The sequence below is a fragment of the Bidens hawaiensis genome, unplaced genomic scaffold (genome assembly GCF_021521415.1).
Source record: "Bidens hawaiensis isolate Kalapana, Puna unplaced genomic scaffold, B.hawaiensis_p1.1 tig00003536_1, whole genome shotgun sequence".
Classification (NCBI taxonomy): domain Eukaryota; kingdom Viridiplantae; phylum Streptophyta; class Magnoliopsida; order Asterales; family Asteraceae; genus Bidens; species Bidens hawaiensis.
Window position 1 is genome coordinate 741332 of NW_027491199.1, and position 26742 is coordinate 768073.

Consider the following 26742-nt stretch of genomic DNA (forward strand, 5'->3'; position numbering starts at 1 on the left):
ATAATAATAATAATCTAGTTAATAATAATAATAATAATCTTTACGTATTTATGTTAATACTAATAGTATAAATTTATTAAGTATAACAAGAAACAATACCAAAAACCGATCTAGGATGACCCGAATCCGAGATCTCCAATTTAATAAACGTACCAACAAAACCGAACCAAAATAATTAAACCCAAGAACTTATTATATCCATTTCCCGCGTGTTCATCTTTTACCCAATTCATACCAACAACGCAAACCCGATTCGTTTCAAGGTATTTGACCAAAAACATAACCGAACTACCCAACCAATTATTAACAATTTAAACCCGATAAATTGATATACGAAATACTAATAATACTAAACCCAAGTTTCCTTACCTATCATACGTTCATATAGCCGGAAAAGAGAGAGAGCGACTGAGAGGGAGAGAGAGAGCGGCTGAGAGAGAGTGTGAGTGAGAGAGAGATATACGAGAAAGAGAGAGAGTTGCGGGAGAGAGAGGGAACAGCAGCGAGAGAAAGAAGAGAGGGGGGAGATAGAGAGAGCTGCGGTGCCGGCGGGAGAGAGGGAGTCCGTCAAGAGAGAGGACGGCGGGGAGAGGCCACGACGGCCGGAGGTCGCCGGAAAAACGGGGAAAAGGGGGTGTGGTGGCTGAGTTGGTGGTGATGTAGTGGATGGTGGTGGCAGGTGGCGTTGCTGGAGGTGGCTGCCGGAGTTCGGGCTTGCCGGAAAGAAGAAGAAAGGGTTTGGTTGTGAGTGAACGGGGGGTTTTCGGGTTGCCGGATATGAAGACGGTGATGGCGTCGGCGGTGGTGGCCGGAAGTGGCGGCGGCGGCTGCCGGAAAACAAAAGAGAAAGAGGGAGGCTGAGTTTATTATGTTAAGGGTAGGGTTAGGGTTTTGGGTTGGGTATATATGTAGGTATATTTTCATAACAGCCCCCTCAAGTTTCAATGAATGTTTAAACGAGCTTAAAAGTTTGTACAACTCGTAACGACTTTACGAAAATCGTTTTGAACTCCTTATGATTTTCTTAACGATAGTATAACATGACAAACATCGGTTTATTTATGGTCGATGTCTATTATAATATTATATAATAAATAAATAAGGTTCTAAAATGGTGAGTTGGGTATACGTATTAAAAGTTTACAAAAACGAATATAATTCGCGATCTGAAATTTGAGTAATGTCACATTAATGAATAAGAATTAAAGTGTCTGACTTTAGAATCATTGATACTATGTGTCTTTGCCCATTCTTTAATCTACAGACAATCATCAAAATTTTAAAAGACAAAATGCTATTTGCTTCACTTATAACTACATATCCTTTCTTAACCTCATAACCTTATAGAACATACTTCTTGTTCAATAACTTTAAAAATGTTTTGTAACCTTAATTAAAAGTTTAAAATATGGATTTATATGATTGTATAAAAAAAGAAAATACATTAACTAATAATTAATTTTTTTTACCTTAATAAAAACATGAAAATTATAGAAATTTCAATAGAAACAATAATACATTAATTAATAATTAATTTTTGGTTAACGTAATTAAAACACGTATTATAAGAATCTTTATAAAAACGTAAATACATTGATTAATTAATAATAATTTATTTGTTAACTTAAATGCGCGTTTGAACTAAAATCATTTTACTCGGAACTCACATTTTCCCGAACATGTTTTTGATATGTGACCCGATTCTGTTTTGACAAACATTTTTAAACAATACTACAATATAATCATTCAAAGTTTCCATATACTTTAAAATTGCTTACTTTGGCAATGCCAATATAACATGTGAATTACATATGACATTGATGCATTTGAAAACCTCATGTTCTTTAAAATAGTTGGTTGCAACCTGATAAATTATATCTCACATTACGTGAATAGTAATATCAGATCGTATTAAACATTAAAGAAATAATATTAGACATTAAACATAATTCATAATGTATGATTAAATGTGACTTTTATTATTTCATAGTTCAAATAACCTAGGTGTTGTAGAAAACATTAATAGTCAATTATTTAAATTTAAAACCGTTTTGAATTCGAATTTGAAAATCATGTCTATTTTAAAAACTGTTTTGAATTCGAACTCGAAATTAAAACTGCTTTTGATAATTCTTACAACAGTCGATGATATAAATTTAAGTAGGCATAATAAATAAATTAATATGAAAAGATGTTAATAAGCTTAGTACCAAATGTTATGAAACTGGATCTCTTAATCTCTTGAAAATAAAAAAAGTCAACACATTTTCCTGTTTATATATGTAATAATTAAAAGTTTTAATTACAATTAATTCATAAACCGATGATTTTGCATAATTATGGTAAATTGAATGATATGCAATTTTGGTAATTAAATGTGATTTTAATCCGGTCATTCAAATGATTATAATTTTTGAGATATTTGATGAAATTAGAAAAGTTCATCTCACCAATTTTATTATATGAAGTAATTAATTTTGATAAATGACTATCATAATGTAAATTAAGAAAAGTTAGAAAACTATTAAATGATTTAATTATATTTAAAAAAGCCTTTGAATATAATTTAAATTTGGAAAAAAGTAAACTCCAAACTAAAAAGTTATTATCTAGTCATCAAAGTAACATTAATTATTAAGTAATAATTTGAATTTGAAATGAAAATATTTTTGAAAATAGTGAATCAATTTCTAATTTGCCATTAATATTTAATGCTGATAATTAATAAACATTATATTCATTTTGTTTTGATAATAATAATTAGCAATAACAAAGCATATATAGAATAATCAACTAAATTTCATTTCTGAATTATATAATAATCAATTGAAATACATAAATTATGTAAAATAAATAAATACATGAAACTAACAGAAATATACATCAATATTAAACAAAATAAAAGGCATCTTATCAAGCAATCTTCAATCCTTGAAATTAGCTATATCAAGTTGGGGACAAGTACCTGAAATGATAAAATTAAATATTAATATTAATTTCACATAATAAATAAATAACAAATTATTGAAGATTTGAATCATGTGAAAAACTGTAAAATTGATGTTAAAATTTGCAACCGGAAAATTTGAATCACGTTACCGGAAAAACGAAATAGTGAAGATCTCCATTGAATCTTCGATTTTGATATATAACCTAAAGAGATTATAAAAAAATCATATAACTATTAATATAAATACAAACAAAAACGGAAAACAAAATAATTGTAATTGATATAAAACTTTACCGGAATAATATGATAAGAGTATCAAATAGAGTATGAAATATAAGTCTTTTAACCAATTGATTCAAAATAAGTCAAAGGTACAAAAACTTACAGTCAAAGAAGTTATAGCGACTTAAGTGTTAAGTTTGGAGTTTTCAGCCGGTGTCATTGGCACAGTAAAAAGAGCATCCGAAATAGCTTGAACACCAGTTTGAATAAAAAACCAAAATATTAAAGCATATATTTATTAGAGACATATAAATGTGGAATATGATTTAATTTATAGTGCTTACCAAACCCAAAGACAAAATCATTGATGCTCCTTCTCGAGTCATGGATACTTTTGAAAGATTGTCTACATAAAAAAATGATATCATATTAAATATTCATACTAATTTTAATAATATATTTTACATAAATCTAAAACTAATTTTAATAATATCATCTGACAGTGAAACACCAAAATTCCATATTATTATAACCTAAATAGAGTTGAAATCTTCCATTTAAATTATCATAACTAACCTTATTGTCCGTTGCCTTGATATAATTCAACCTACATGACTTAGAAATAATCTTCGTTTTTCCTCTTTCCTAGAAAACCATATGAAAACAATAACACTTTTAACCCAAAAAACTAAATAACAAAATGGACGATATAAACACAAGAAAAAATATAAACCTTAGAAACAAAGATAATCGTTTTTGCTTGGTGGTGGTGTGATAGTGTAAGAATTTTTTGTGTGGAAGTGAAGTATTTATACATAAATAGTAAAGTATTTGAATTTTGGGAGACTTGAATAAATAAGAAATGTATATACGAAATTAATTAAGAACAAAAAATTAGGGAATTTTAATTACCTTAAAGTTTGGACAAAAATTAGGGGATGAGAATTAATTATTTTTCAAATTTTGAATACTAAAATGTAATGTTGTTAAATTATATTATAAATACAAATTAATTAAATTCATATATTTAAATCTAGACTATATATATTTAAACACATATCAGCCTCATATACATCAATTACATCAATTACATTTTATAATACTCCAATGACAAAATTTAAATTTGAAATCAACCTCATATATTTAAATCATTAATTGCTAAATTTAGAATAAGTCAATCGGTCAACATAAGTATTTATAGTAAGCCTTATGGATGCTTAGTCAAATAGTTAATCAAATAATAATTAATAATTAATTAGAATATAGAAATTCCATAATTAAATATTTCCTTTTGTTAGGTTCTTAAAAAGGTTTTAAATTTAAATTTTCAGAACGGTATATATGATGAAATTGACATTTGTGGATGATTCTTATTATTTTATTCCTAAAGGTTTGCTTAATAATTATGCATAGTATAGTTTTTGATATAAGTAAAATTTTATATTTGTGTGAGTCAATCGGTGAATTTCATAAATTTCCAGAAATATAATATTAGAACTAATTATACTAAACTTAAATCCGCAATATATTTATATTGAATCCTATTGATGAAATATAAATTAATTATCAATATTATCTATAATCTAAAATACATTAAAATTGAATTGTTTATTTGACATGACTGTAATTTTTCTGGTAATTCACTATTTTAAGAGAAATGTTAAATAGTAATTACCTCACCAAAATGAATAAGTATTTGACCTGTTACTTATAATATGATATAATTTAGTAGTGATAATTTCGTAAGTATCATTAATTGCCTAGAAATTCCCGAAAATGAATATAATTAGCCGAAGTCAAAAGTATGAATTATAATCATTGACTTGAAAGATAATTATAAAAGATTCAAGATTAAAATTCAATTAAATATGAAAGAGAATAATTAAAGAGAATTGATTGTATCTTATTTAAATATATTACTGATTTATTTTATTAAGATGAAAATTAGAGAAGTGATTGATATACATGGAAGGTTTAATCAACAACCAATAGAAAGAGAGGAAACGGACTTAAAGCCTATTTCTTTAATAGTATAGTTACATTTGTAAAGTTAATTTCTATAAACCTCACTTGGAACTTGGAACAATATTTATTAGATATATTGATATTTTTTTTTCTTTATTTTTCTATAAAAAGACACCTTAAAACGCTTGAATGCTAAAACATCTCAGCCAAAAAATATGATTTTGATAAATTGTCGGTAAACATACTTGAGTCATATTAAAATCTCAAATCATGGTAAAGAAAAAGAGTATTATAGATTTAGAAGATATGTATTTAATGCACCAATTTAGCGACCCCTTGAAGTGACACCAGAAAGAAAATCAACAACATGTTTCGATTGTCACATTTGGCGATTGTCTGTAAGCTGTCATCAATGTAAATATTTATACTTTATTTTTCACACATATATCTCGGGAATTTGCCTATTTTCCTCACCAAACTCTTTAAAACATTAATTATGATATTTATATTAAAAAAATATTTATATCAAGTTAGTTAGGCTTGGGAGATAGTTAAGTAAAGAGAAGCAATATGGTGTTAGTGGATAAATTAACTAATGATACGATTATATAAATAAAAGAAAAAGAATAATATCAAATTAAGGTGAAGGAAACTGTCGGTGTCCCTAATTATTGTTCAAACACACACCATCAGACAAGTGTAGTTGATGGCAAACAATAAATTAACCAACCTAATAATTAACTTAGTTTTGGCATCATAATTGTTGTTAAATTTAATATATACCAAAATAACTCAACAGATAACTATAATTGAAAAAAAGCGGGGTAAATCAAGTGCTAAGATATTTTTTTACCGGCAAATACACGTGCTCTCCACTCTATACATACGCTATTCCTAAAATCACCACAATACTTCGCAACACTCATCTGGTTAGCAGTGCATCATCTTACTACCATAATCTTACTAAGCCTTTAAACTAAGACTGTTGTTGTCGACTCAAAATCAATATATTCATTTAGAGTGAAATATATAATAAAATTAAAGGTGAAATTAAGGTACTGGGCTTTATGGCTTAACTTAAAATCAATAAAACCGGCTAAACTAATTATAAGTCCGGTTTCACGGTCACTATTTTAAAATGTATAGTCGGTCAACTTATAAATCTTCAAATGGGACTAATTGGTTTCATTTATGGTTTAGATTAAAAGTCAACCGTCAAAAACCATATATATTGATATTGAACTGGAGATCTCCCCATAAGAAGTTAAACCCTTTAGAGAAAACCCCCCTTAACCGTCTTCAATTTATTATATTATTAGATATATACCAATATTGATTCATAGTCACAAACAAAATATCCTTTAGAATGCAATGTGTTTTTTTCGTCGGTTCACGGTTCACAAAAAGCATATGAGTATATGAGGTCTTTAATGACTTAGAAATTTCAATTATGATAAATTAGGATTTCATACTAGTTATGCAAGTAAAGTTTCATCTTGTCATGGATAAAGAACTCAACGGCCTACACAATTATTGTTTGTTGAATGCTAATTTGCATCAAAACATGACAAATAAATAATAACCTACTTAGTTCATATTATATATATTTTTTTTAAATAATCGAAGTTTTATATAATTTACTATAAAACGATTACAATAAAGTGACAGGCAAACGGGCAACAAGCTGCGCCACAACCCCCTTTTGAACAGCAAAGCAAACCTTGTCCTAATGTTTCAACAACTTTGTGGTTATTTAAGTTTTAGTTTTTTTCCTATATTTTAATTATATTGGACTTTATATGTTTGTCGTACATACATATAGTTTATGTAGAAAATCTAATTAGATATGATTGGAGATTTTAAACATTGAGATAATGTTAAGCATGGGATTAATATAATATAAATCATGCTACTATATATGCCACAAAGAAGTGGAAATTAATTAAGATATCCCACAATAATTAGTTTGGTTCTTCCTGCCCAGTTGCCCACCGGTTGCTTTATCTTAAATACTCTCTAATTCATAATTAAAAAAAGGTACAAATAAACAAAATTATATATTATTGTATCGTTTGGCATGTCTTGTCCGTTTCTTTCTTTTTGATAACCATAAGAGTATACAACAAAATTAGTTTAAACCATCATGAAGAAATCTATATTACTGATATGACATCGTTAAAAAAAATGTATTTTCGGTATTTATTACAACACAATTTACTTCACTCGCCACTACTTCTCACTCAAACCTTTTTTTATATACAAATCATATTAACGATATCAAAGCGATTACATTTCATCGTTTGATAGTCGAAATATGTAAGTATAACCCATCAAAATTATCGATTCAAGCACATGTAAGAATGATTTATAATATCAAAATATACTTTATTTTTTGGTACAATTATGTTTTAGTAAAATTTGTATTGTGAAAGAAATTAAACATAGATATGCATATAAAATATTTTAAATGTTAACAAACAAAAGTAATTTGAGGATATATTAAATGATAAATCAAATATTTTTCAATCCCAAGTGTAAGTGCAGTTGTACGTGCAATTGTAATAAGCCTATAACTGAGAAGGCAAAAGAAAAGGGTAACTTACACCACAAAATTAGAGCTTTCTAAACCGCCGAAGCCAAGTGACACATGGTGTAAATGTGATTGGTTGTTTCAACATCGGAGTTGAAAAGAACACATGTATTATCCGGGACCTGAATGTTTATTTTTATTAACATCATTTTAATTAGGATTTTGTTCATCTCCGCCCTCTAAAAATGAATAACACACTTGGCCAGAAGCTGCTTGCTCCAAATCAAATATTTCATCTTAGTAAATGAAGTACATATATCTAAGTATATAATAGGAGGCTTGAAAATCATAAAACTACCGACATTTATCATGTGTACAGGACAAGGTACAACTGAATTATATAAATATACAAATCCATTATCAAGATAACTGTAACATGAAATTCTTCAGAACTTGGATGTCAGTCACTTTAGTAGGATAACTCTCCTCAGCACCAACCATTCCTTATTAAGACTATAAGTTTAGCCGTCAACCTGATGTGCATACTAAAATCAGTAATGCTAATTTGCCTAGTGAGTTTTAAGTCAAAACAATCATTCATAACAGTTGTTAATGTTGTAATAGCGCATAATTGTCCTTAGGCATTGTCGAAGCACGAAATGAATCTAACCTGATCCATGACAATGTTTCCACGGATTTTCGAGATGAACGAACCACGTCTTGATCATCTTCTGCGGCTGTGCTTGAGACATGCGATGTTGAGACCTGCGATGGCTTTTTGGGGGTGTGGAGGTGACTGCTAAGATATCCTGAGGATTTCTTGTTCACAGACACAAAAAAGTGGTGGTGGCTCTTATTGAGCATCACCTCTGATAAGGAGGTGGAGACCTCCTTATATAGAGAGTCTCATGGCCACCATCATGGTACCCTAATGGGCCTTGCCCAATTAGGATTACCTCCACAAAACCCCCTCAGCCCAATAACATTGTATTAGTCCATATAATAAAATAAGCCAAACATAATAAATTCTGGATCGTAAAACCGGGTTTAGTACCATACCCCTACAGGCATAAAGCATAACGTAACATCGAAGCTCGCGCTTCTATACTTTTAACATGTTTAAAATCGTGCTTTAAATTAGAATAAGATGGAACCAAGTTATCACAAATAGTAGTTTTCGCACCACATAGTTTTTTGCATGCCCTTTGCGAAAACTCTATAAATGTGAAAGCTAGAGGCATGAAATAACTGGTCTAAGCGAAAACTATGTGTAAAGCAATAACTGAATACAAAGCGATAACTGGCCTATAAGTATAAACCTACAAGCTAAGAGAATACCACATGAAAAGCGAAAACCTTCTTTTTTCTTCGCAAAACCCATGAATTCCATACCTGAGTCCCAAAATCTCACCTTCTAATGTTTTGAATCAAAATTGATACTTCAGTGATATAGTGATATAAGGGGGTTCAATATGCAATATCCCTGTGCTTTTCTATCGTTTTTATCTGTTAAATATATAAGTTTTTATCCAAAAACATACCTTAAACATGTTTAAAACTTCTTGTATTGATTGGATGATGTTTTAGGTTGTGTTCTTGATGTAACATTTTGAGTTTTTATTTTTATATTCTTGTAATTATATCCGATCCGTTTAAGGGTTCGGGTCATTCATTTAATAAAATCGACGTATTTATTGAGTATTTTAATTGTTTTAGTTTTATTATTTAATAAGATAAATATTTAAACTTACAAGAATTTGTAACTTTCACCCAAACTCAAACTTTAACCCATTCTCGTTTCCATCTATAATTCAAGGGCCTGTTATGTAAATTCTGATATTATAAAATAATATATTATATTTAAAAATAACCCTAACCCACCCCCTGGTCCGACCGGCTAGCCCAAACCCCAAAACCCGACCCGACGCACCCCAAACCATTCAAAATCTTCAATTCCCGCTCGTTTATGATCAATTAATTTTGGCATTTGGCATATTCCACCAAATAAACGCGTAACCAACATCCGATTTAGCAAATACGCGTTAATCGTCCGTAATTAAATCAAATTAACCATATTAAGCCAAAACAAACCCTAACTAGTGATCATATATAAACCCTTCATTATGGATCAATTAAAGTTACATAAACCTCCTTCTCCCCATCGCCAACGATTCCCCTAAACTCAATTCAAATTATACGATCATCCCGTCACCTAGATTTACCCACTTCTGGCCGCAACCCACTTGATCAAATTCACCATCTTATCAGTCAATATAATTCAATTAACAGGACCAGATTATAGCCCTAAACTTGTTTGATCGAACATGGACCAGATTATCCAATTGGATAATCTAGGGTTCATGTTCATTTAAACCTACATTAATATATTTCGGATCTACAATGTTAACAACTGGTCAAGTTGGCTCAGTTGGTTGGCCCACTGAATAACAAAGGCTGGGTCGCAGGTTCGAACCTGCGACCCAGCCGGTTTTGGATTTTGTTTTTCTTTTTCTTTTTGTTAACTTTATTTAATGGTTTATTTCTTTTAATATTAATTATCCCCTATACAAATAAACATTTAAATATTATAAATCGACACATGGAGCCATTTTCCCCGTCATCCTAAAAACCGGTTTTACTAGCGTTATATTAACATTATTATTATTACTATTAATGTAGTTAGTAATATTATTATTACTATTGTTTAACTATTATATTTATTATTATTATTTTTATAAATATTAATAAACTTAAATATTTCATTTAAGTCCCTTGTTTATTTTACTCTTAATCCCGAACATTCAAGTTTATTTTCTTATCTTTTCAATTTATCGCAAGAGAATTATTATTAATAATCCTCTAAACAATCAAGTTCGCGATAAATCCTAAAAACTTCTCAAGTTCGTTGTACGTCTTATTAGCATTCCATATTAATTCATTTATTATATCTAGGAACCTTCGTAGACGTAGCGCGAGGAGTTTAATTGCTTTTATTGTATTCTCATCCTCATTAACGCATTTACAAGGTAAGTAAATTCACATTCCCCTTTTTACTGCTTTACATTTTGGGGGGGGGGGGGGGGTGGGTGTAATGCGTTCAAAATCAACTTATTGTTTTCACTACAATTCCGTTATATACATAATTGTAATTGCTCGATTAGTTGTTATGTGCGAATATGACTATGTGTTTAATTTATGTTGGTTGGTACTTCATTCTCATTCTCATCCTCATTAGTATAATCATACGCCGTCGGAGTAAACCGTTATCAATACGATTCGGTTGAAAAGACAACTTTTATTTATTGTTTACTAGTTGTAGTAATTTACAATTATTGCATGGAATTGTCATTTTATTATTATATTTACTCAAAAACTGTGGTTTACTTGCTCAACGTTATTTTGACAAAAATATATATTTTCACGCATGACGCAGGTAGCTTTATTGGATGAATGAAGTATGGAAGTTAGATGATACCTTAGGTTGCCATGATGAATGAAGAACACATTTATTATGATTTATTTATGTTTTGAATATTTAATTGTAACGGTATTTCTTTTGAGACAATGTTTGTGCTTTTAAAATTTGATATATGAATGAATAATTTAGATATTGACACGTGTATTTCACTTAGTTTCTTCTGAGCTATGATACAATATTGTCGCGCCCCGGCATGTTTCGCCGTAGGTTGGGACGTGACACTTGATTTCCACCGCTAAGCTCTCACTAAATATGTTTCTCTACACGTTGGTGTGCTCTGATCTCGAATCCAAACACAAAACTGTGTACCCGTTTGCACTTTCTCTCTAAGATGGCTTGATTGTGTAAAAAATGAGAATATAAAAGTTCTCGGCATTGCGACTTTATCTTTTACTTTTTTATTTTCTAAAGATGACCAATAACTCAACTATATAAATGTTTGTTAGAATTTAATGGTTATTTACATGTAGCTTTACTCGCTGTTGCGTTTTCTTTTTATATCATGTATAAGACTTTTAGGGGCTGTTTGGTTCATTCAGATCTGAATGAGTCAGGTCTGAATGAGCCTCTGTCCCATTCAACAACAACAACAAGTCTGAATGATTCAGACCTAATTTTAACCATTCAGATGTTTTTTTTATTTGGAACCAAACAACCTGAAGTCTGAATGAATCAGATGTTTACATCTGAATGGTTTTATTCAGATGTAAACAAACAACCCCTTAGACTCCTAGTTTCTTGCTTGGATGTTCTTTTTTTGTTAATATATTTTGCTTTAAAAAATAATGATTATTTACATATATACAAAACTAAAATGAGAAAGATTACAATAAAAAAATCTAGTTGAATCATATATTAGTAGATATTTATAATAAACTAGTAATATATTTTCTATAAATAAACATTTATACAAGAATAAATCGAATAATAAAAATATAAAACTAGTACTAAAATGTGGGTAGCATATACTTTAAATAAAAAATACCAACACACAAATTCATTCTACCAAACACGTACACACACCATACCAAACAAAAAAAATGTGACACCCCCTTTAGTTTTTAAACCTAAAGTATGTACATAATATATACTTACTTTATCCAACAAACTTCCACTAAAAATAAAATAAAAAACTGATAACACTTTATTTTCGGTATATAACTCCCTAAACCCCTTCATTCTCTTCATCCTTGTATTCTAGTTCCACCTAAATAAAATAATGGCGGCAATCTCAACTTCTCAACTCACCTCTGAAATCTTCTCCATTTTAGAAAACAACTTCTTATTCGGTTACCAAAACCCTACCTCTCTCCCACCGGAACAATCCAAATCCACCGGAAAAGTCAGAATCCTCTCCATCGACGGCGGCGGTGCCACCGACGGAATACTATCCGCTAAATCTGTACTTCATCTGGAGACACTCATTCGCCGGAAATCCGGTAATCCAAACGCTCACATTTCCGATTACTTCGACGTTGTCGCCGGGTCAGGTATCGGCGGCGTACTCGCCGCGTTACTGTTTACCAAAGGCGTCAACGACCGGCCGCTGTTCACCGCCGGCGAAGCGGTTAAGTTCGTGACGGAGAACGGTGCAAAACTATGTCGTTTTGGTCTTAATAATAAACAAAGCTTCTTCCGTCGTGTTTTTAAGTCTCCGGTGAAGGTGTTTGACCGGACGTTTGGTCAACTCACATTGAAAGACACATTAAAGACGGTTTTAATCCCCTGCTACGATCTTACCATGGGCGCGCCCTTCGTGTTCTCCCGCGCGGATGCGTTTGAGATGGACGGATGTGATTTTAAACTAAGTGACGTGTGTTCCGTCACGCTGGCAGCTGGTGGACCGGTCAAAACGGTGTCGGTTGATAAAAGAACGAAGATCACAGCCGTCGGTGGTGACGTGGCGATGAATAATCCGACTGCTGCTGCGATAACGCACGTGCTTTATAATAAGCAGGAGTTTCCGTTTTGTAACGGAGTTGATGACTTGCTTGTGGTGTCGTTAGGTAACGGAGAGCCGTCGTTGGTTAACGCCGGCAACCGGACGCCGACGAGAACGGCGTTGGTGAAGATTGTCGGTGAAGCGGTTTCTGATACGGTAATCATTTTCTTTGGATTAAATACTTTGAGTGAGACGTGAGTATAAATATTGATGCATTAATGTACAACTGATTAATGCATGTAAAAGTGTCATTATATGCTTTAGTTACTTGTACTCTTCAATAATTGATGGGGGGACATGGAAACGTTAATGGCCCAAATATATATTAGTATAAACCCTGTTTTGGTAGATGCCAATTAAGTCGTTGAAGCAATAACAATAAAGTGGCCCACTAAATATTCACATGTACTTACAAAACTAAAATTAAAATAAATAAATTATGATATAATTTTATATAAGATTAAAAAAAAATTCACGGTGAACGATACATGTAGGTTGATCAAGCAGTGTCTATGGCATTCGGGCAATATCGGAAAAGTTGTTACGCACGCATTCAAGGGAACAAAGGTTTACTCGATGAGAAGAAATATGTGAACGTGTCAGTGCAAGCCGATGATATGTTGAAACAACATAATGTTGAATCTGTATTGTTTCAAGGCAAGAAGTGTAATAGCACGAATTTGGAGAAGTTGGAGTTGTTCGCTTGTGAAGTTTTAAAGGAAGAGGAAAGGCGGAAAATAGAGATGTCGCCTGTAGTTTTACTAAACCAAACAACTACTTCCTCTTCTGCACGAACATCCTCGGCCACGACGCTATCCACCAATTCATCAGGTAATTAAGATGAGTTTGTTATGTTATAATTGTGTCGCCGACACTAGTAATGACACTAGTGTCCGTGCTGAATTATATAGTTGTTTTCGTATTTAATTTTGTGCTCGAGTTTTCATGTATAGTTATATAAAGAAGTGATTTAGGAGAGTGCTGATTTTTGGCCCTTGTAGTGTTGTGATATTAGAGTGAAGTTTGTGAGTTTGTTGTGGATTGGAATGAAAATGATATGTGATTATGGATATTATTTTTTACAAAAGAAAATTTGCCACTCATTCTATAATGTAAGGCCAGACTAACAAAATACCACCCTAGCGTGACGTATTGAATGTTTGATGACCGTTGTTTGCTGTCTGCTCGAACTTTAACTTTAGTTTACGTTTGTTGATCAGTCTCGGTACTCGGACGACCTTATGGATTTGTAAAGTATACGTGGCTAGACGTGTGTAGAGGTAGGGTACCAAAACCCACCCCTTAACAAATAATATATACTCTTGCCAGTTATAAGGGCCAGGAACCACGACGACATAACGATGAACAACATGCCCTTATATAACAAACATTCTCTGACGCATCGGAATGAAAAGCGTCAAAGAAGGATATTTATCGTAAATGACGTCCAGCCAATAAGGGATTAACAACACATAGTCAATAGTACTACATAGTACGACATGTCGACATCAAATGGCCACAATGCCCACCAACTTCCTGTAACACACGTGCAAGGGGTATGATTGGTGGAGACCCTAACATGGCAATTGGTCATATCCTTTCTCTCCCCTGCAACGATTATAAATACCAACCTACCTCCAAATGGTAAATGATCTAGCATCCAATACTCTCAACTCTCTCTTATTACCTTTTACAAACGATATACTAATTCTCACGCCGGATAGTGGTTACGAGAGGATCACCCTGTTTCTTTCGTAACGGGCTCACAATGTGTAGTCTGGTAGGTGTACCACTCATTTGTGTCGAGAAGAAAGATAACACATCGTGGGAAATACTTATATCACCATTGGACTTAGTAATTAGACCTAAGGGGGATTTCGTGTTTCTTCATTGGCGCCATCCGTGCATTTTGTTAGAACTGATATTTGTGACAATTTCTGGTCCAAATGAGCGGAAAAACCCAACAAGGCGGTTGGCCAGTCGCCAAACGACAATCAATATGAAAACTTGGAAAATGCTGCTGTGATAGGTAGTGTTGAAGGCATCGCTAACGCATCCACCCTTCGACCACCAATCACAACGGCAAACAAAACAAGGCCAACGCCACAACTGCAGACACCCTTGCCGCCAAACATGATGGCTTGGTGGGAAGCAGAACAAGAAAAACTCATGGCAAGAATGCAAGAAAAAATGTCATCTTTTGTCCAGCCTAGAACTCTGTTCGGCGGAGAATTGAGCAGTAATAAGGCGGACGAAAATTATGACGAAGATGAGGAAGAATCAACTCCTATTCTACAACGAACAAAGTTACCATCCGGAAAAACACCAGGGGACGGCCGAACAGCCAGGAAGACTAGCGTAATAAACCACAACTCTCGCTTCGTACAACTAATTCAAGCCTGGACGATCCAGACTATGAGCAAAGCTGGAAAGATCCAGAGGAATCCGCCAAAAACTCATCAAATACCATCCAGACGCAAACGAAGATTTCTCGAAACCGTACAGGCCAATTGCCTCGGCGGGGAAGTCAAAATTCATAAGAAGAATTGCGGAGGCGGAATTTCCAGAACGCTTAAAGATCCCGCCAACAGTGGGTCAGTGTTATGGTCTGTCGGATCCAGATGACCATCTACAGACTTACATCGTTGCGTCTCGAGATGGACGATGCCTCTTTGGTGTCACATATTCACTTTAACACTCGTAGGAGCAGTGAGAGCTTGGTTTGAATGCTTGCCTGAGGGTAAAATCAAAAATTGGGATGACTTGGCGAACAAGTTTACATAACATTTTAGCCAACACCGGCGCTACATCAGCGATCCGGCTTATATCCTCAGTGTTAGCGAAAGGATAATGAAACAGTGGTAGATTTCATTACCAGGTTCAACAAATAAGGGTTGAACATTGGCGGTGTAGGTGAGGAACTCATGCACGCCGCCTTTCGCCAAAATGTAAGGTGCGATGACCTTATGTGTACCCTTACCGGTAGAGATGACATGCCTCAAAGTTGGGATGCCATCATGACAGCAGCTAAGCGCTATGTGCGAACAGAAAAAAGCTTGGGGAAAAGAGCTGGCGCACACCGATGCGAGAAATTATATCAATAGGGTCCGCAAACGCAAGAAGATCACCTCCATCTGGTCGTGAATTAGTCAAGAGTCTCAATCAAAAGACAACGCTCCTTACGAGGCAAAAAAAAACAGGCAAAAGACAGATCCACACTCCTCTAACAGGTGGACGCCGTTGACCAAGAGTTTCGTACATATCATGTATACGGAGGGCATTGAATCTAAAAAGTCCGATTATACAAACCAGGACCAAACACAGACACAACGCGATATTGTGACTATCATGAGTAGCATGGTCACACGACAAGTCAGTGTTCGAACCTGAAAGATGCCATAGAGGAGTATGTCAAGAGTGGAAAGTTGGAACACCTAGTAAAAAATATTCGGGGATCTGGAAAGCGGCCTTCGGGTCATGAAGGCGGGATGTCAGGAAAGAAAATCAAGGACCTCCATGCCAACATGATTTTGGGTGACGCTAAGAACAAAAAACGCCAACAGTCAGAACAAGCCGCATGGAAGGAAGAACAGGTCATCTTTCCAAAGGTACAAGGCAGCGCAAACAAAAAAGCACCACTTGTGATAATTGCTGTCTTTAGACATTATAGGACACCTCACTTCTTCTTTGACGCGGGATCCACGTCCGATATAATGTATCGACAGTTTTTTGACCTCTTGGAAGAAGAAGATAAACGCCGCTTGGTTCTCGTCAACGCGCCGATAACCGGTTTCAACCAAAGCATTGAATACCTGTTGGGGCAGCTATACTTTCCAGTTACTCTCAGCGACGGAAAGCATTCAATAACAGAGGACGTGGATTTCCTCATCATGGAAACGCCACACCTGCATTATGATATCATCTTTGGAAGAGAAGCGATATGAGACTTTAACGCCAACCCATCAACAACTCATGAGATATTGGGAGTGCCAACTCTCACAGGTGTGGCGATGATCCATGCTAACCGGGAATGCCATGTGGCGGATGCAAGCGTCCTGCCAAAGAAAACAATGAAATCAGAGGGGCAAAGAGAACCAGAAAAGTGGGTTCTCAATGGAAAATTCCTAGAGCAAAATGTCACCATAGGATCTACCCTCTCAAATCCAACACGTTTGGCACTAATAAAGGCTCCTCATCAGTAACATCAATGTATTCGCATGGACACCCGCGAACATGACAGGGGTGCCAAGGTCCAAAGCAGAGCACTAGCTGAAAGTAAACCCAGCTTTTGTTTCAATCATGCAAAATCGAAGAAAAATGGGTCCGGAACATGCGAAAGCCTGTAATGAGCAAGTGCAACAACTCATAGATGCAGGAATCATCCGCACAATCCAATACCAAATGTGGGTAGCTAATCCAGTTATGGTACCAAAGACGAATGGCCAGTGGAGGATGTGTATTGATTTCAAGGACTTTAACAAAGCATGCCCTAAAGATTGTTATCCCTTGCCAGAAATAGACTTGAAAGTGGACGCACTAGTACCCTTCCGGTACAAATGCTTCCTAGATGCTTATAAGGGATATCATCGAATTCACATGGAGGCGGATGATTAAGACAAAACAGCATTCCGCACAGACAATGACACATATTGTTACAAAATGATAGTTCGAACTAAAAAATGCGGGGTCCACATACCAACGCCTGATGGATCGAGAATTCAAAGAGAAAATCAGAAGAAATTTGGAAGTTTACATGGATGACTTGGTGATCAAGAGTGATGCTAAATCGTCGATGCTAAAAGATATAGAAGAAACCTTCAGAACACTCCGCAAGATCAGAATGAAACTTAATATGGGGAAATGCTCTTTGGAATGGAAGAAGGGAAGTTTTTGGGGGTTATTGTCACTACCGGCGGGTTCAAAGAAAACCAAGAAAGGATTGAGGCGGTGGTTAAAATGCCTCCCCCCATCACACTTAAGCAGGTCAAGTCATTGACGGACGGCCGGTCGCGCTGTACAGATTTCTTTCAAACCATGCCGACAGATCCTTCCCGTTCGTTTCATCCCTGAGAAATTGTTTCAAGAAGACACAGTTTCGATGGACGGTGGTAGCAGAAAACACATTATAAAAGATCAAAGCGCGTCTCGCAGAACTCTCAACGCTTACGACGCCAAAACCAAAAGAGCCGTTAACAATGTACCTGGGCGCCTCCGATAAAACAATCAGCGCAGTAATGCTAATAGATAGAGATAACGTTAAGACACCTATCTACTATATCAGCCGCACATTAACAGACGCAGAGACCAGGTACTCCACGCTAGAGAAACTAGTCATATCATTGATTCAAGCAGCGCTTCGTCTACGGAGGTATTTCCAAGGACATCCAATCAACATTCTCACCAATTCTCCGCTACAAAGTGTACTAAGCAAGCCAGAACTTTCGGGCAGGCTAGCCAAGTGGGCTATTGAATTGGGAGAATATTCAATCGAGTATAAACCCAGACCCACGATTAAAGGTTAGGTTTTGGCAGATTTCATAGCCGAGGTGCCCGCAGCGAGACAAGCCAAATGCCAGAGAGATTTGGAACCTCCTGCAGAACAACAAAAAGAACAAGTTTGGCAGTTATACACAAACGGGGCATCCAACGACTAAGGCTCTGGCACAGGGCTAAAGCTAAAAGACACAGAAGGCCACGAGTTTACATATGCTATCTGCCTAGACTTTAAAAGCACGAACAACGATGCGGAATATGAAGCGTTCTTGGCAGGTCTAAGAATAGCAAAGAAATTGAGGGCCAAACATCTAGTGTAACATTCGTTACTTTTCAAACCCGAAAATCTGACCCGTTTTAAATTTTTGGTTTTTCTTTTTAATTTATTTATAAATGTATGTATAAATATAAATATATATTTTTCAGTTTCGTCTTATGTATTTCTTATTGAGTTTGTTAACCGACACATTTTGATGTGTCGATATATTTGTGTCTTTCGTTTATAAATTTTCTTAAATTCAAGTTTACGATCGTTCATATGTTATTAGATTTGTTTAATTTGCAAAACCCTGGGATTTAAAGTGTTCTGTAAACGAGTTCCAAACTAGCCGAGCATAATACGAGAATAATTCAATTTGGCATCTTTTGTCACATTTATATGATATCCAGAAGTATAAGGTTCAAATGGTAATTAAAGTTTATTATGTTTTAATATAAAATGAAAGTCCAGGGGCTGACTATGTAAATTATTCAAAATATTATTTAATATAATAAACCAGCCCGTCCCTTCCCTGAACCCGCGTTTTCTTGGCAAGTCCGCCGGCGAGGCCATAAAACCCCCTTAAAGCTCGTTTTGATCAAATTAAATCATGTAGCGACGTTAGACCTTGACCAAGACTAGTTAATGACCGGTCAAATTGTTATATAAACTCATAATTTATGAATAATCAAGCTGTAAACGATGCATGACAGTTCGAATTTTTATTAAAATCCAATTAACATCATTAAACATCATAAGATCCAATTGATCTTATAAATAAGCTTCTAATCATCATACAAACGCTAACATAACAACAAATCAACCAAATATAATCTTTATAACCTTTAAATTGTAATCCCATTTCCGATTCCGGCGAGATCCGTTCACCACCATTTCGGCACTATATCAAGTAAGTAATATATGGTTTTAAATCATTTTAAGCTGTCTAATATAACCCCTAAAATTAATTGATCAAACATGGAATGAAATAACATATTAGAAAACTAGGGTTTTGAATAAATAAGATGATCTTGTATGTGTTTTTATATATATTTGTTTCCATCCTTTTAACAACAAACAAACCTGGTCCAACTAGTTAGTTCATGAATGTGTCAATTAGAGGACCCGGGTTCGAACTCGGGCCAAAGCATTTTTGTTGTTTTGTTTTTATTTTTAAACCTTTTCTTTAATATATATCAAATAAAATCTATAAAAACTATAATAAATCAATAAAAATTATGTTAAGTTAAATAAAATTAGTTTTGAACCATATTTATCATTTTTCACCTAATAACCAATCTTGCAAACTCGTCAAGGCTCGTTTAAACTAGTAAAACATTTGTATGTTAATTTATCGTTCGTTAAACTTTAAAATTCGTTAACATATTCTCTTTCAAGATAAAATGTACCAATAACACCCAAAATTCAGTAACGTTATTATATTCAAACTTGATATTAATCTCGTAATTTAAATAATATTAAATTAATAAATTGTTAAAATATAATATTATAATATTGTAATATCAAACTTCATAAAATAATAAAGCATATATTAAACACTTCTAACTTTCGACAAATCGATTTATTTATAAGTTGTTAATTAATATTTTATTTTGTACTTTTAATTCTAGTTTGTGAACTTCAGTTGCTTTGGTTTCTTTTACGCGCTTTCGGTTTTGTTTCAAGTTTGTCTTCAACTTCAAGGTGAGTTTCTCACACCCCCGTTTTACCCTTTTTTATAACTTGGCGTAAGGTAAGGCGCTGATGCTGAATTTCACTACTTGCAAAGTTAAACAAATAAAGAGAAGTGAAAATAAAAAAAGCAGACGCACTCAACAAATTGGCATCGGTCAGCTTCGACCATCTCAACTTCGACCATCTGGCGAAAGATATCCGGGTAGAAGTCCTGGAAAATGCCTCTGTCACCGGCAGAGAAGTTTGTGTAATTTCCAGAAGCACAACCAATTGGATGACCACGATCATCAACTATTTGTCATCAGACACCTTATCAGACATCATGGAGGAGGCTAGGAAGATACGCCATAAAGCGCTGAATTATCAGTTGAAAGATGGAATTTAATATAGGCGATCTTACTTGGGACCATTCCTCCGATGCGAAGATTCACAAGACACATATTACTTGTTGAGAGAAATACACGAAGACATTTGTGGGATTCATGCAGGCCCAAGAATGGTGGTGGCCAAGATCATGAATAAAGGATACTATTGGCCTGACATGCACATGGATGCGGAAAAGCAGATACGCAAATGCATTGCATGCCAGCTCCATGCACCAAACACCCTCCGGCCAAAAAAACACGATGATACCAGTAACGTCCGCATGGCCATTTAAAAAAATGGGCAATCGATATAACTTTTCCATTTCCCGAAGCGCCAGGAAGGGTAAATTTTTTAATAGTCGCCATAGACTACTTCACCAAATGGATCGAAGCAAAGCCTGTGGCCACAATTTACGCCGCCAACATTAAGAAATTCGTCTGGGAATTCATCATTTGTCACTTCGGGTTGCCAATGAACATAGTTAGCGATAATGGAACACAATTCGCGGATAAGTGCATCAGAGCTTGGCTTTCAGAATTAAACATAAGCCAAACGGTCACTTCTGTGGGGCACCCACAAGGAAATGGAGAAGTAGAACGCGCTAAGTGTAACATCGTTGACGGTATAAAACGACGGCTAGATGGATATAAATCAGGATGGATAGATCAGGTCGCGCACGTCCTTTGGGCCATCCACACCCAAAAGAACACATGCAATGCATAAACACCGTTCAGCCTGACCTATGGAACAAAAGCGATGGTCCCGACAAAAATTGGCCTACCATCGCCAAGGGTCTTGTCACCAAGCGAGAATAACGAAAGCCAAAGGCGCTTGGACTTAATGCTTCTGGAAGAAAGAAGAGAGTTAGCCGCAATGCTGGAGCAAAATTACAAACGCCAATTCCAGAAGTATTACGATGCAAAAGTTAAAATTTGCGAGTTCAACGCAGGAGATCACGTTCTTCGCAACAACGAGGCATCAAGAGCGCATGCGCAAGGGAAATTATCGCCAACTTATGAAGGGCCTTATCAAATAGAAAAGGTTATGGGCAAAGGCACATATGTGCTGACTCAACTCGATGGCTCACAAGTCCCAAGAACTTGGAACGCGACACAGCTGCGAATGTGTTACATGTAAATCGATTTCTTCACCTTGTAAAAGCGGGCCAAAGGCAATGTTCAGTTAATGAAAATGATACCCTACATTTAGCAAAATTTTACAACATAAAAAGACAAACAATTTCATAATGAAACATAGTTTTTAACAAAGTTACGTTCCATTAATACAAAAGAAATATTTACAAAAGCGAATACCAACATCCGCTTAATGAAGTACCAAAAGCCTAGACTAAAATTATCCTAGACTAATGTACAAAAACTTAATCCACGCGGGGAGAGGCTTTATAGTCAACAATATCTTCTAAATGCTCCTCCATTGGATTCTGCGGTGCTGCAATATCATCGCCAGCCGTAGAAAAGGGACCTGCCTGAGACAACTCCAATAACTCCCTCAGCAGCTTTACGCCATTCTCTTCCTTGGCGTATTGGGCAATAACAGACAAGATAGGGAACGAAAGCGAGTCATATTCAGCTTCAGCAGCTTGATACTCCGCTTCCATATCGATGCCATGAAGAAGATATGCTTCAGGAGGAAGTTGGTCTCGCAAATGCGTTACCGCCTCTTGGAGACCCCGTTGCTGCGCAGCCGTCACAAGACGCCCAACGATATTGGTCATAACATCATCCGTGGTAATGCATTGGGCAACCTGAAAAAAGCAAACGCATCAGTACAAATAAAAAGAAACATGTAGTAAGCAAAGGAGAAAAGAGATACCTTGCGGATTGCATGCTTTAGCAGCCAAACGCGGTCATTGGCAGCGGCCGCACGTTGAGCAGTTTAATACTCAATAGTCTGCTCACGAATGGCGATTGCATCAGCTAACTTCCCCGCATATGCCTTTCTCAACGCTGCTTCAGCCTCTAATTCGTCAACCCGCTTACGCAGACTGACGTTTTCCTGCTCGTACATGGCAACTGCTTCCTTTGCATCAAGAGCTAGGCGACGCATCAACAAGAGCTTCTTCAGATTTCTTGCACGTAGCCTGGAACTCTTTGTAGAGCTCAACGTGCTCACGGACAGACTCCGCCAAGTCTGGACAACTTTCCTTCAACAGTAGCCATAGTTTGGCGGTTCTCTTCTGCCTCATGGCCTGCCTTCCAGGCGGCCTCCTCACCATTCTTCACGGCAAGTTCCATTTCTCTCATTGAGGTGTAAGCCTCAATCTTTCCAGCATGAAGAGCTCGGTTGTCACAAATAAGCTCCTCCACACTGGAGAGACCCTGGACATGATCAACAATGGCATCGGATGCCAAACTGTCGCGGGGTTGGAACTTGCGAGAAACACGTTCCCCAGGCGGGAACACATGCTCTAGAAACTCAGAGCAAACATCGTCATCTTCAAAATTGGCGCCACGGGTAATCCTCCACTTAGGCTGATAAGCATGATTGTCCTTGATAGAATCGCGAGGGTTCATATCTACATTCCCCGTTACAACGCCGACACCACCGCTGCTACCACCACCAAAATCAAAAAATTTACCACCAATAACCGCCCCAATGTGAAAAGGAGGCGGTTGAACATCCTCATCGCTGTCAAGGAAAAAATCTTTACTCGACGAAGACTCCTTGGATTTCAGGAAGTCAGCAATTGTTTGGGACCAGACGCCCCGCCTAGTGACTTCCCGAACGGAACCTCAGGCAACTTACCCAAGGTTTCCTTTACTGGTTCAAAAACTGACGTCGATATTTGGGCCTCAGACGGAACAACTAACTCCGCCGTCACAGGCACCGACGTCACTATTGTTTCGGCCTCATATGGGCAACCACACCCGTCATCATCGGTAACTTCACCAAATGAAGAATGGGCATCGCCTTAGACAATATCCCACACTTGTCATCATAGGCAAGCTAATCGTTGCACTTGCCGCCAAAGAGGTGGCAGCAGACTGCACCCACCAGACTGCCTTTCCGTCGCCATAGGCGTCTTCAGAGTCTCTGAAAAAAAAAACAATTTAGTTAACAATGTAGTAAGAAAATAATGTTGAACAAGTATAAGTTTAAGTACCTCGAGCTTTAACCAGACCAATTAGCTTTACAAACCCGCCGAGGCGGGGCTTTTTGAAGAGAGAAACCTCCTCCTCTTCCTTATCATCGTCCACCGCCGTGAACCCGTATGGTGTGGGACTGTGAACATTTTGGTGTTTACGACGGGACCGAACGAGGAACCATGGGATACATTGGTATCTATAACGGTTCCAGGCTGAAAGACTGGAGGCATCACAAGAGCTTCAGTAGCCTGGGTGCGGGCAGTTGGGAGTGAACGTGTGTCCACAATAGTCCCAGATGAATCCAGTAATGTCACTGACGACACGACAGGAAATCCAAACGGCACGTACGACACGATGACAACATCATCATCATGCTCGAGAGGTCTATTGGAAGAGCCTCTAGGAGACACAACCTTCTTCCAACCGCCACCTTGTGCTGCCTTCCCGCCACATTTAGGAAGGCACACAATATGAGACCGTTTACCTTTAAAACAAGTAAACATGCAAGTTAATACATCGCATAGCTTCAAGTAACAAAGCGTGTAAACAACTTACCCTCTTTTGGGTTAACGAAGCTGGGAGGTGGCAACTGCTGGCTCGAAGGAAGGGGAAACACAAAGTTTGGAGCAGTCCTTTTAAGGATAGGCTCCTCCCGAGGACCCAATTCCCGCCGAAAGAGGATCTTCGTACCCTCAGGCGAGGGCTGCAACAACAACAGTGGGTCCTCCACCTCTGTAAAAGAAAACAGCAACGGTTTTTAGAGAAATACAAAACAAGTATAAACCTTAAAACTAACAATGGCTCATTACCTTCACTATCATTCTGGATGAAAGGGACCATCATCGCATCACCCCAGATGCGACTCATCCCAAACAGCACCCGTGCTCGCTCCGGATATGGGCAAAATGGGGAAAGGCCAGCCGGTAAAGTGTTAAACCAGCCCGATCCAGAGTATGGGACTGGTTTAGGCTCCGGAAGCTCTTTGATATCCTCAAGTCACAAGTCTAAAGTTTGCTATCCGCGCTGCTATGTCTTATAACTCTCTTTTAGCAAAGTCGACACAAAACTAGGTCATTGCATGCTGAAGTACAGGCATCCCACTAAACCAAAATGAACCACTATTTGCGGCATGTTGACATGAATGCGAAGCACGTGCACGAGGACGTGGATGGTTATGGTGGTGGGAGAAGGTGATGTGCCAAGTATATGATGGTCCTTGTTGCTTGCTTTGTGCTCAAAGGCTTGGGTTTATTAGCTAGTCCGTGTACTTAGTGAGGATGGTCTCTAACAATTTGTAAACTATTCATGCCTAGATTTGTTTATACATCAAACACACCAGTAGTCGGGTTCAATGGACTCTCTCGTGATTAGTTAGTGACATGATGAAAATAGTAACCCTATCATAAACAAGTGGCCATTACGCATAGGAGGGCTCTACCGAGTGCCATTCTCCAACCAACGAAGGATCATACATCGGGGCGAGACCGTAATTGCTCATAGCACATGACACTAACTAAAGTAGAAATATTTAATCATATCTTATTAAAACTTGTTACACAAACACACTATCATAACAATAAATCAAACATGACCAAAATAAAAATGTTTTCGAATTAATTCCATAGGTCGATAGAGGTATTATATGTAACTTCAATTTTAATAAATCATCAAACTTGTACACCCGTAGCATTTATAAAAATAATGTCAAATACAAAGTTGGTGAGTAAGCATAAATTTGAAATATATGTAATATTGAAAACGATGCAATCCTCATGTCGATGGTATAATCTCAAGCACAATGAATAAACAAAATGTGTTTGATCAAACCTTGTTGACTTGTGTCCTTAGCCCGAAGGTTTGGCTAGATATGTTTCAATCGTTCAAATACCTTAAATAAGGTCAAAATATGAAAGGACGTCACCTAGTATATTCATAATTGTTAACATAGGCTTGTAATTGTTAATGATCACACTTGAAATTGACAATGATATTGATATTGGCATACACCCACAACATAAACATATAGCATGAAATTTGACACATGTATACATAAAATAGAATCACATAGTATGTTAAGACAAAACATGAAATTGGTATATGCAATATGATGTGTCTGAAGAAACACATGTTTCTATAAGTAAATAAGCCCACATTTGAATACATTTTATTGTGAATCTGATATAAATTGGTAATTAATATCTTATCATGAGTGATTTGCAAGTATTGATGGACAAAAAAGGAATTGAACATTATTGAGGCAGAATATCATAAGATGAAAGACGAAACTGAGCTAATAAAAGAATACAAGTGAGAAGATTTTTACAGTCTGTGCAACTTTAAGTTAGGCTACCTTGGACACTATATGGCCGATTACAATTCTAGTGAGGTGGATTCGACTTGTTAAGGATTTTTGGTATGTTTTGTTATAATTACATGAATTTCTTTCGTGGTTTAGCGTTAGATAGAAGGGTTATTAGTCGTTGTTCTCGGTTCTCTTATTACTAGTGCACATTTTGTGTATCATAAAACATTAAGTTAAAATTTATGTTATGGATTATATTTATAATCCCCTTTGGTGCTGCTAACAACGCTCTAGCTATTCACCGTGTCTTATGGATAATACTACTCGTTTGGTACGATATAATTCATGTATTATAGGTGATGCTAACTATATTATTAAACACTTCTTTTATCATTATCTTTTGTTTGTCGGGTCACTTTATGTCACACGAGCT

The 26742-nt window shown here is 35.9% G+C and overlaps 1 protein-coding gene across 1 annotated transcript; it reads left to right on the forward strand.

The window, feature by feature from the left end:
* The first annotated feature begins 12337 nt into the window (after positions 1 to 12337).
* LOC143623745 (patatin-like protein 7) lies at positions 12338 to 14157 on the forward strand. Its single transcript, XM_077094589.1, has 2 exons — positions 12338 to 13243; positions 13582 to 14157. The coding sequence occupies exons 1-2, from the start codon at positions 12365 to 12367 to the stop codon at positions 13924 to 13926; spliced, it is 1224 nt and encodes a 407-aa protein (XP_076950704.1). The 5' UTR covers positions 12338 to 12364; the 3' UTR covers positions 13927 to 14157.
* The last annotated feature ends 12585 nt before the right edge of the window (positions 14158 to 26742 follow it).

Excerpts from the sequence above, each read along its gene's own strand:
- LOC143623745 (XM_077094589.1), top strand. The coding sequence starts at position 12,365 with ATGGCGGCAATCTCAACTTCTCAACTCACCTCTGAAATCTTCTCCATT. Across the intron at positions 13,244-13,581 it reads GTGAAGCGGTTTCTGATACG|GTTGATCAAGCAGTGTCTAT; the intron begins GTAATCATTTTC and ends CGATACATGTAG.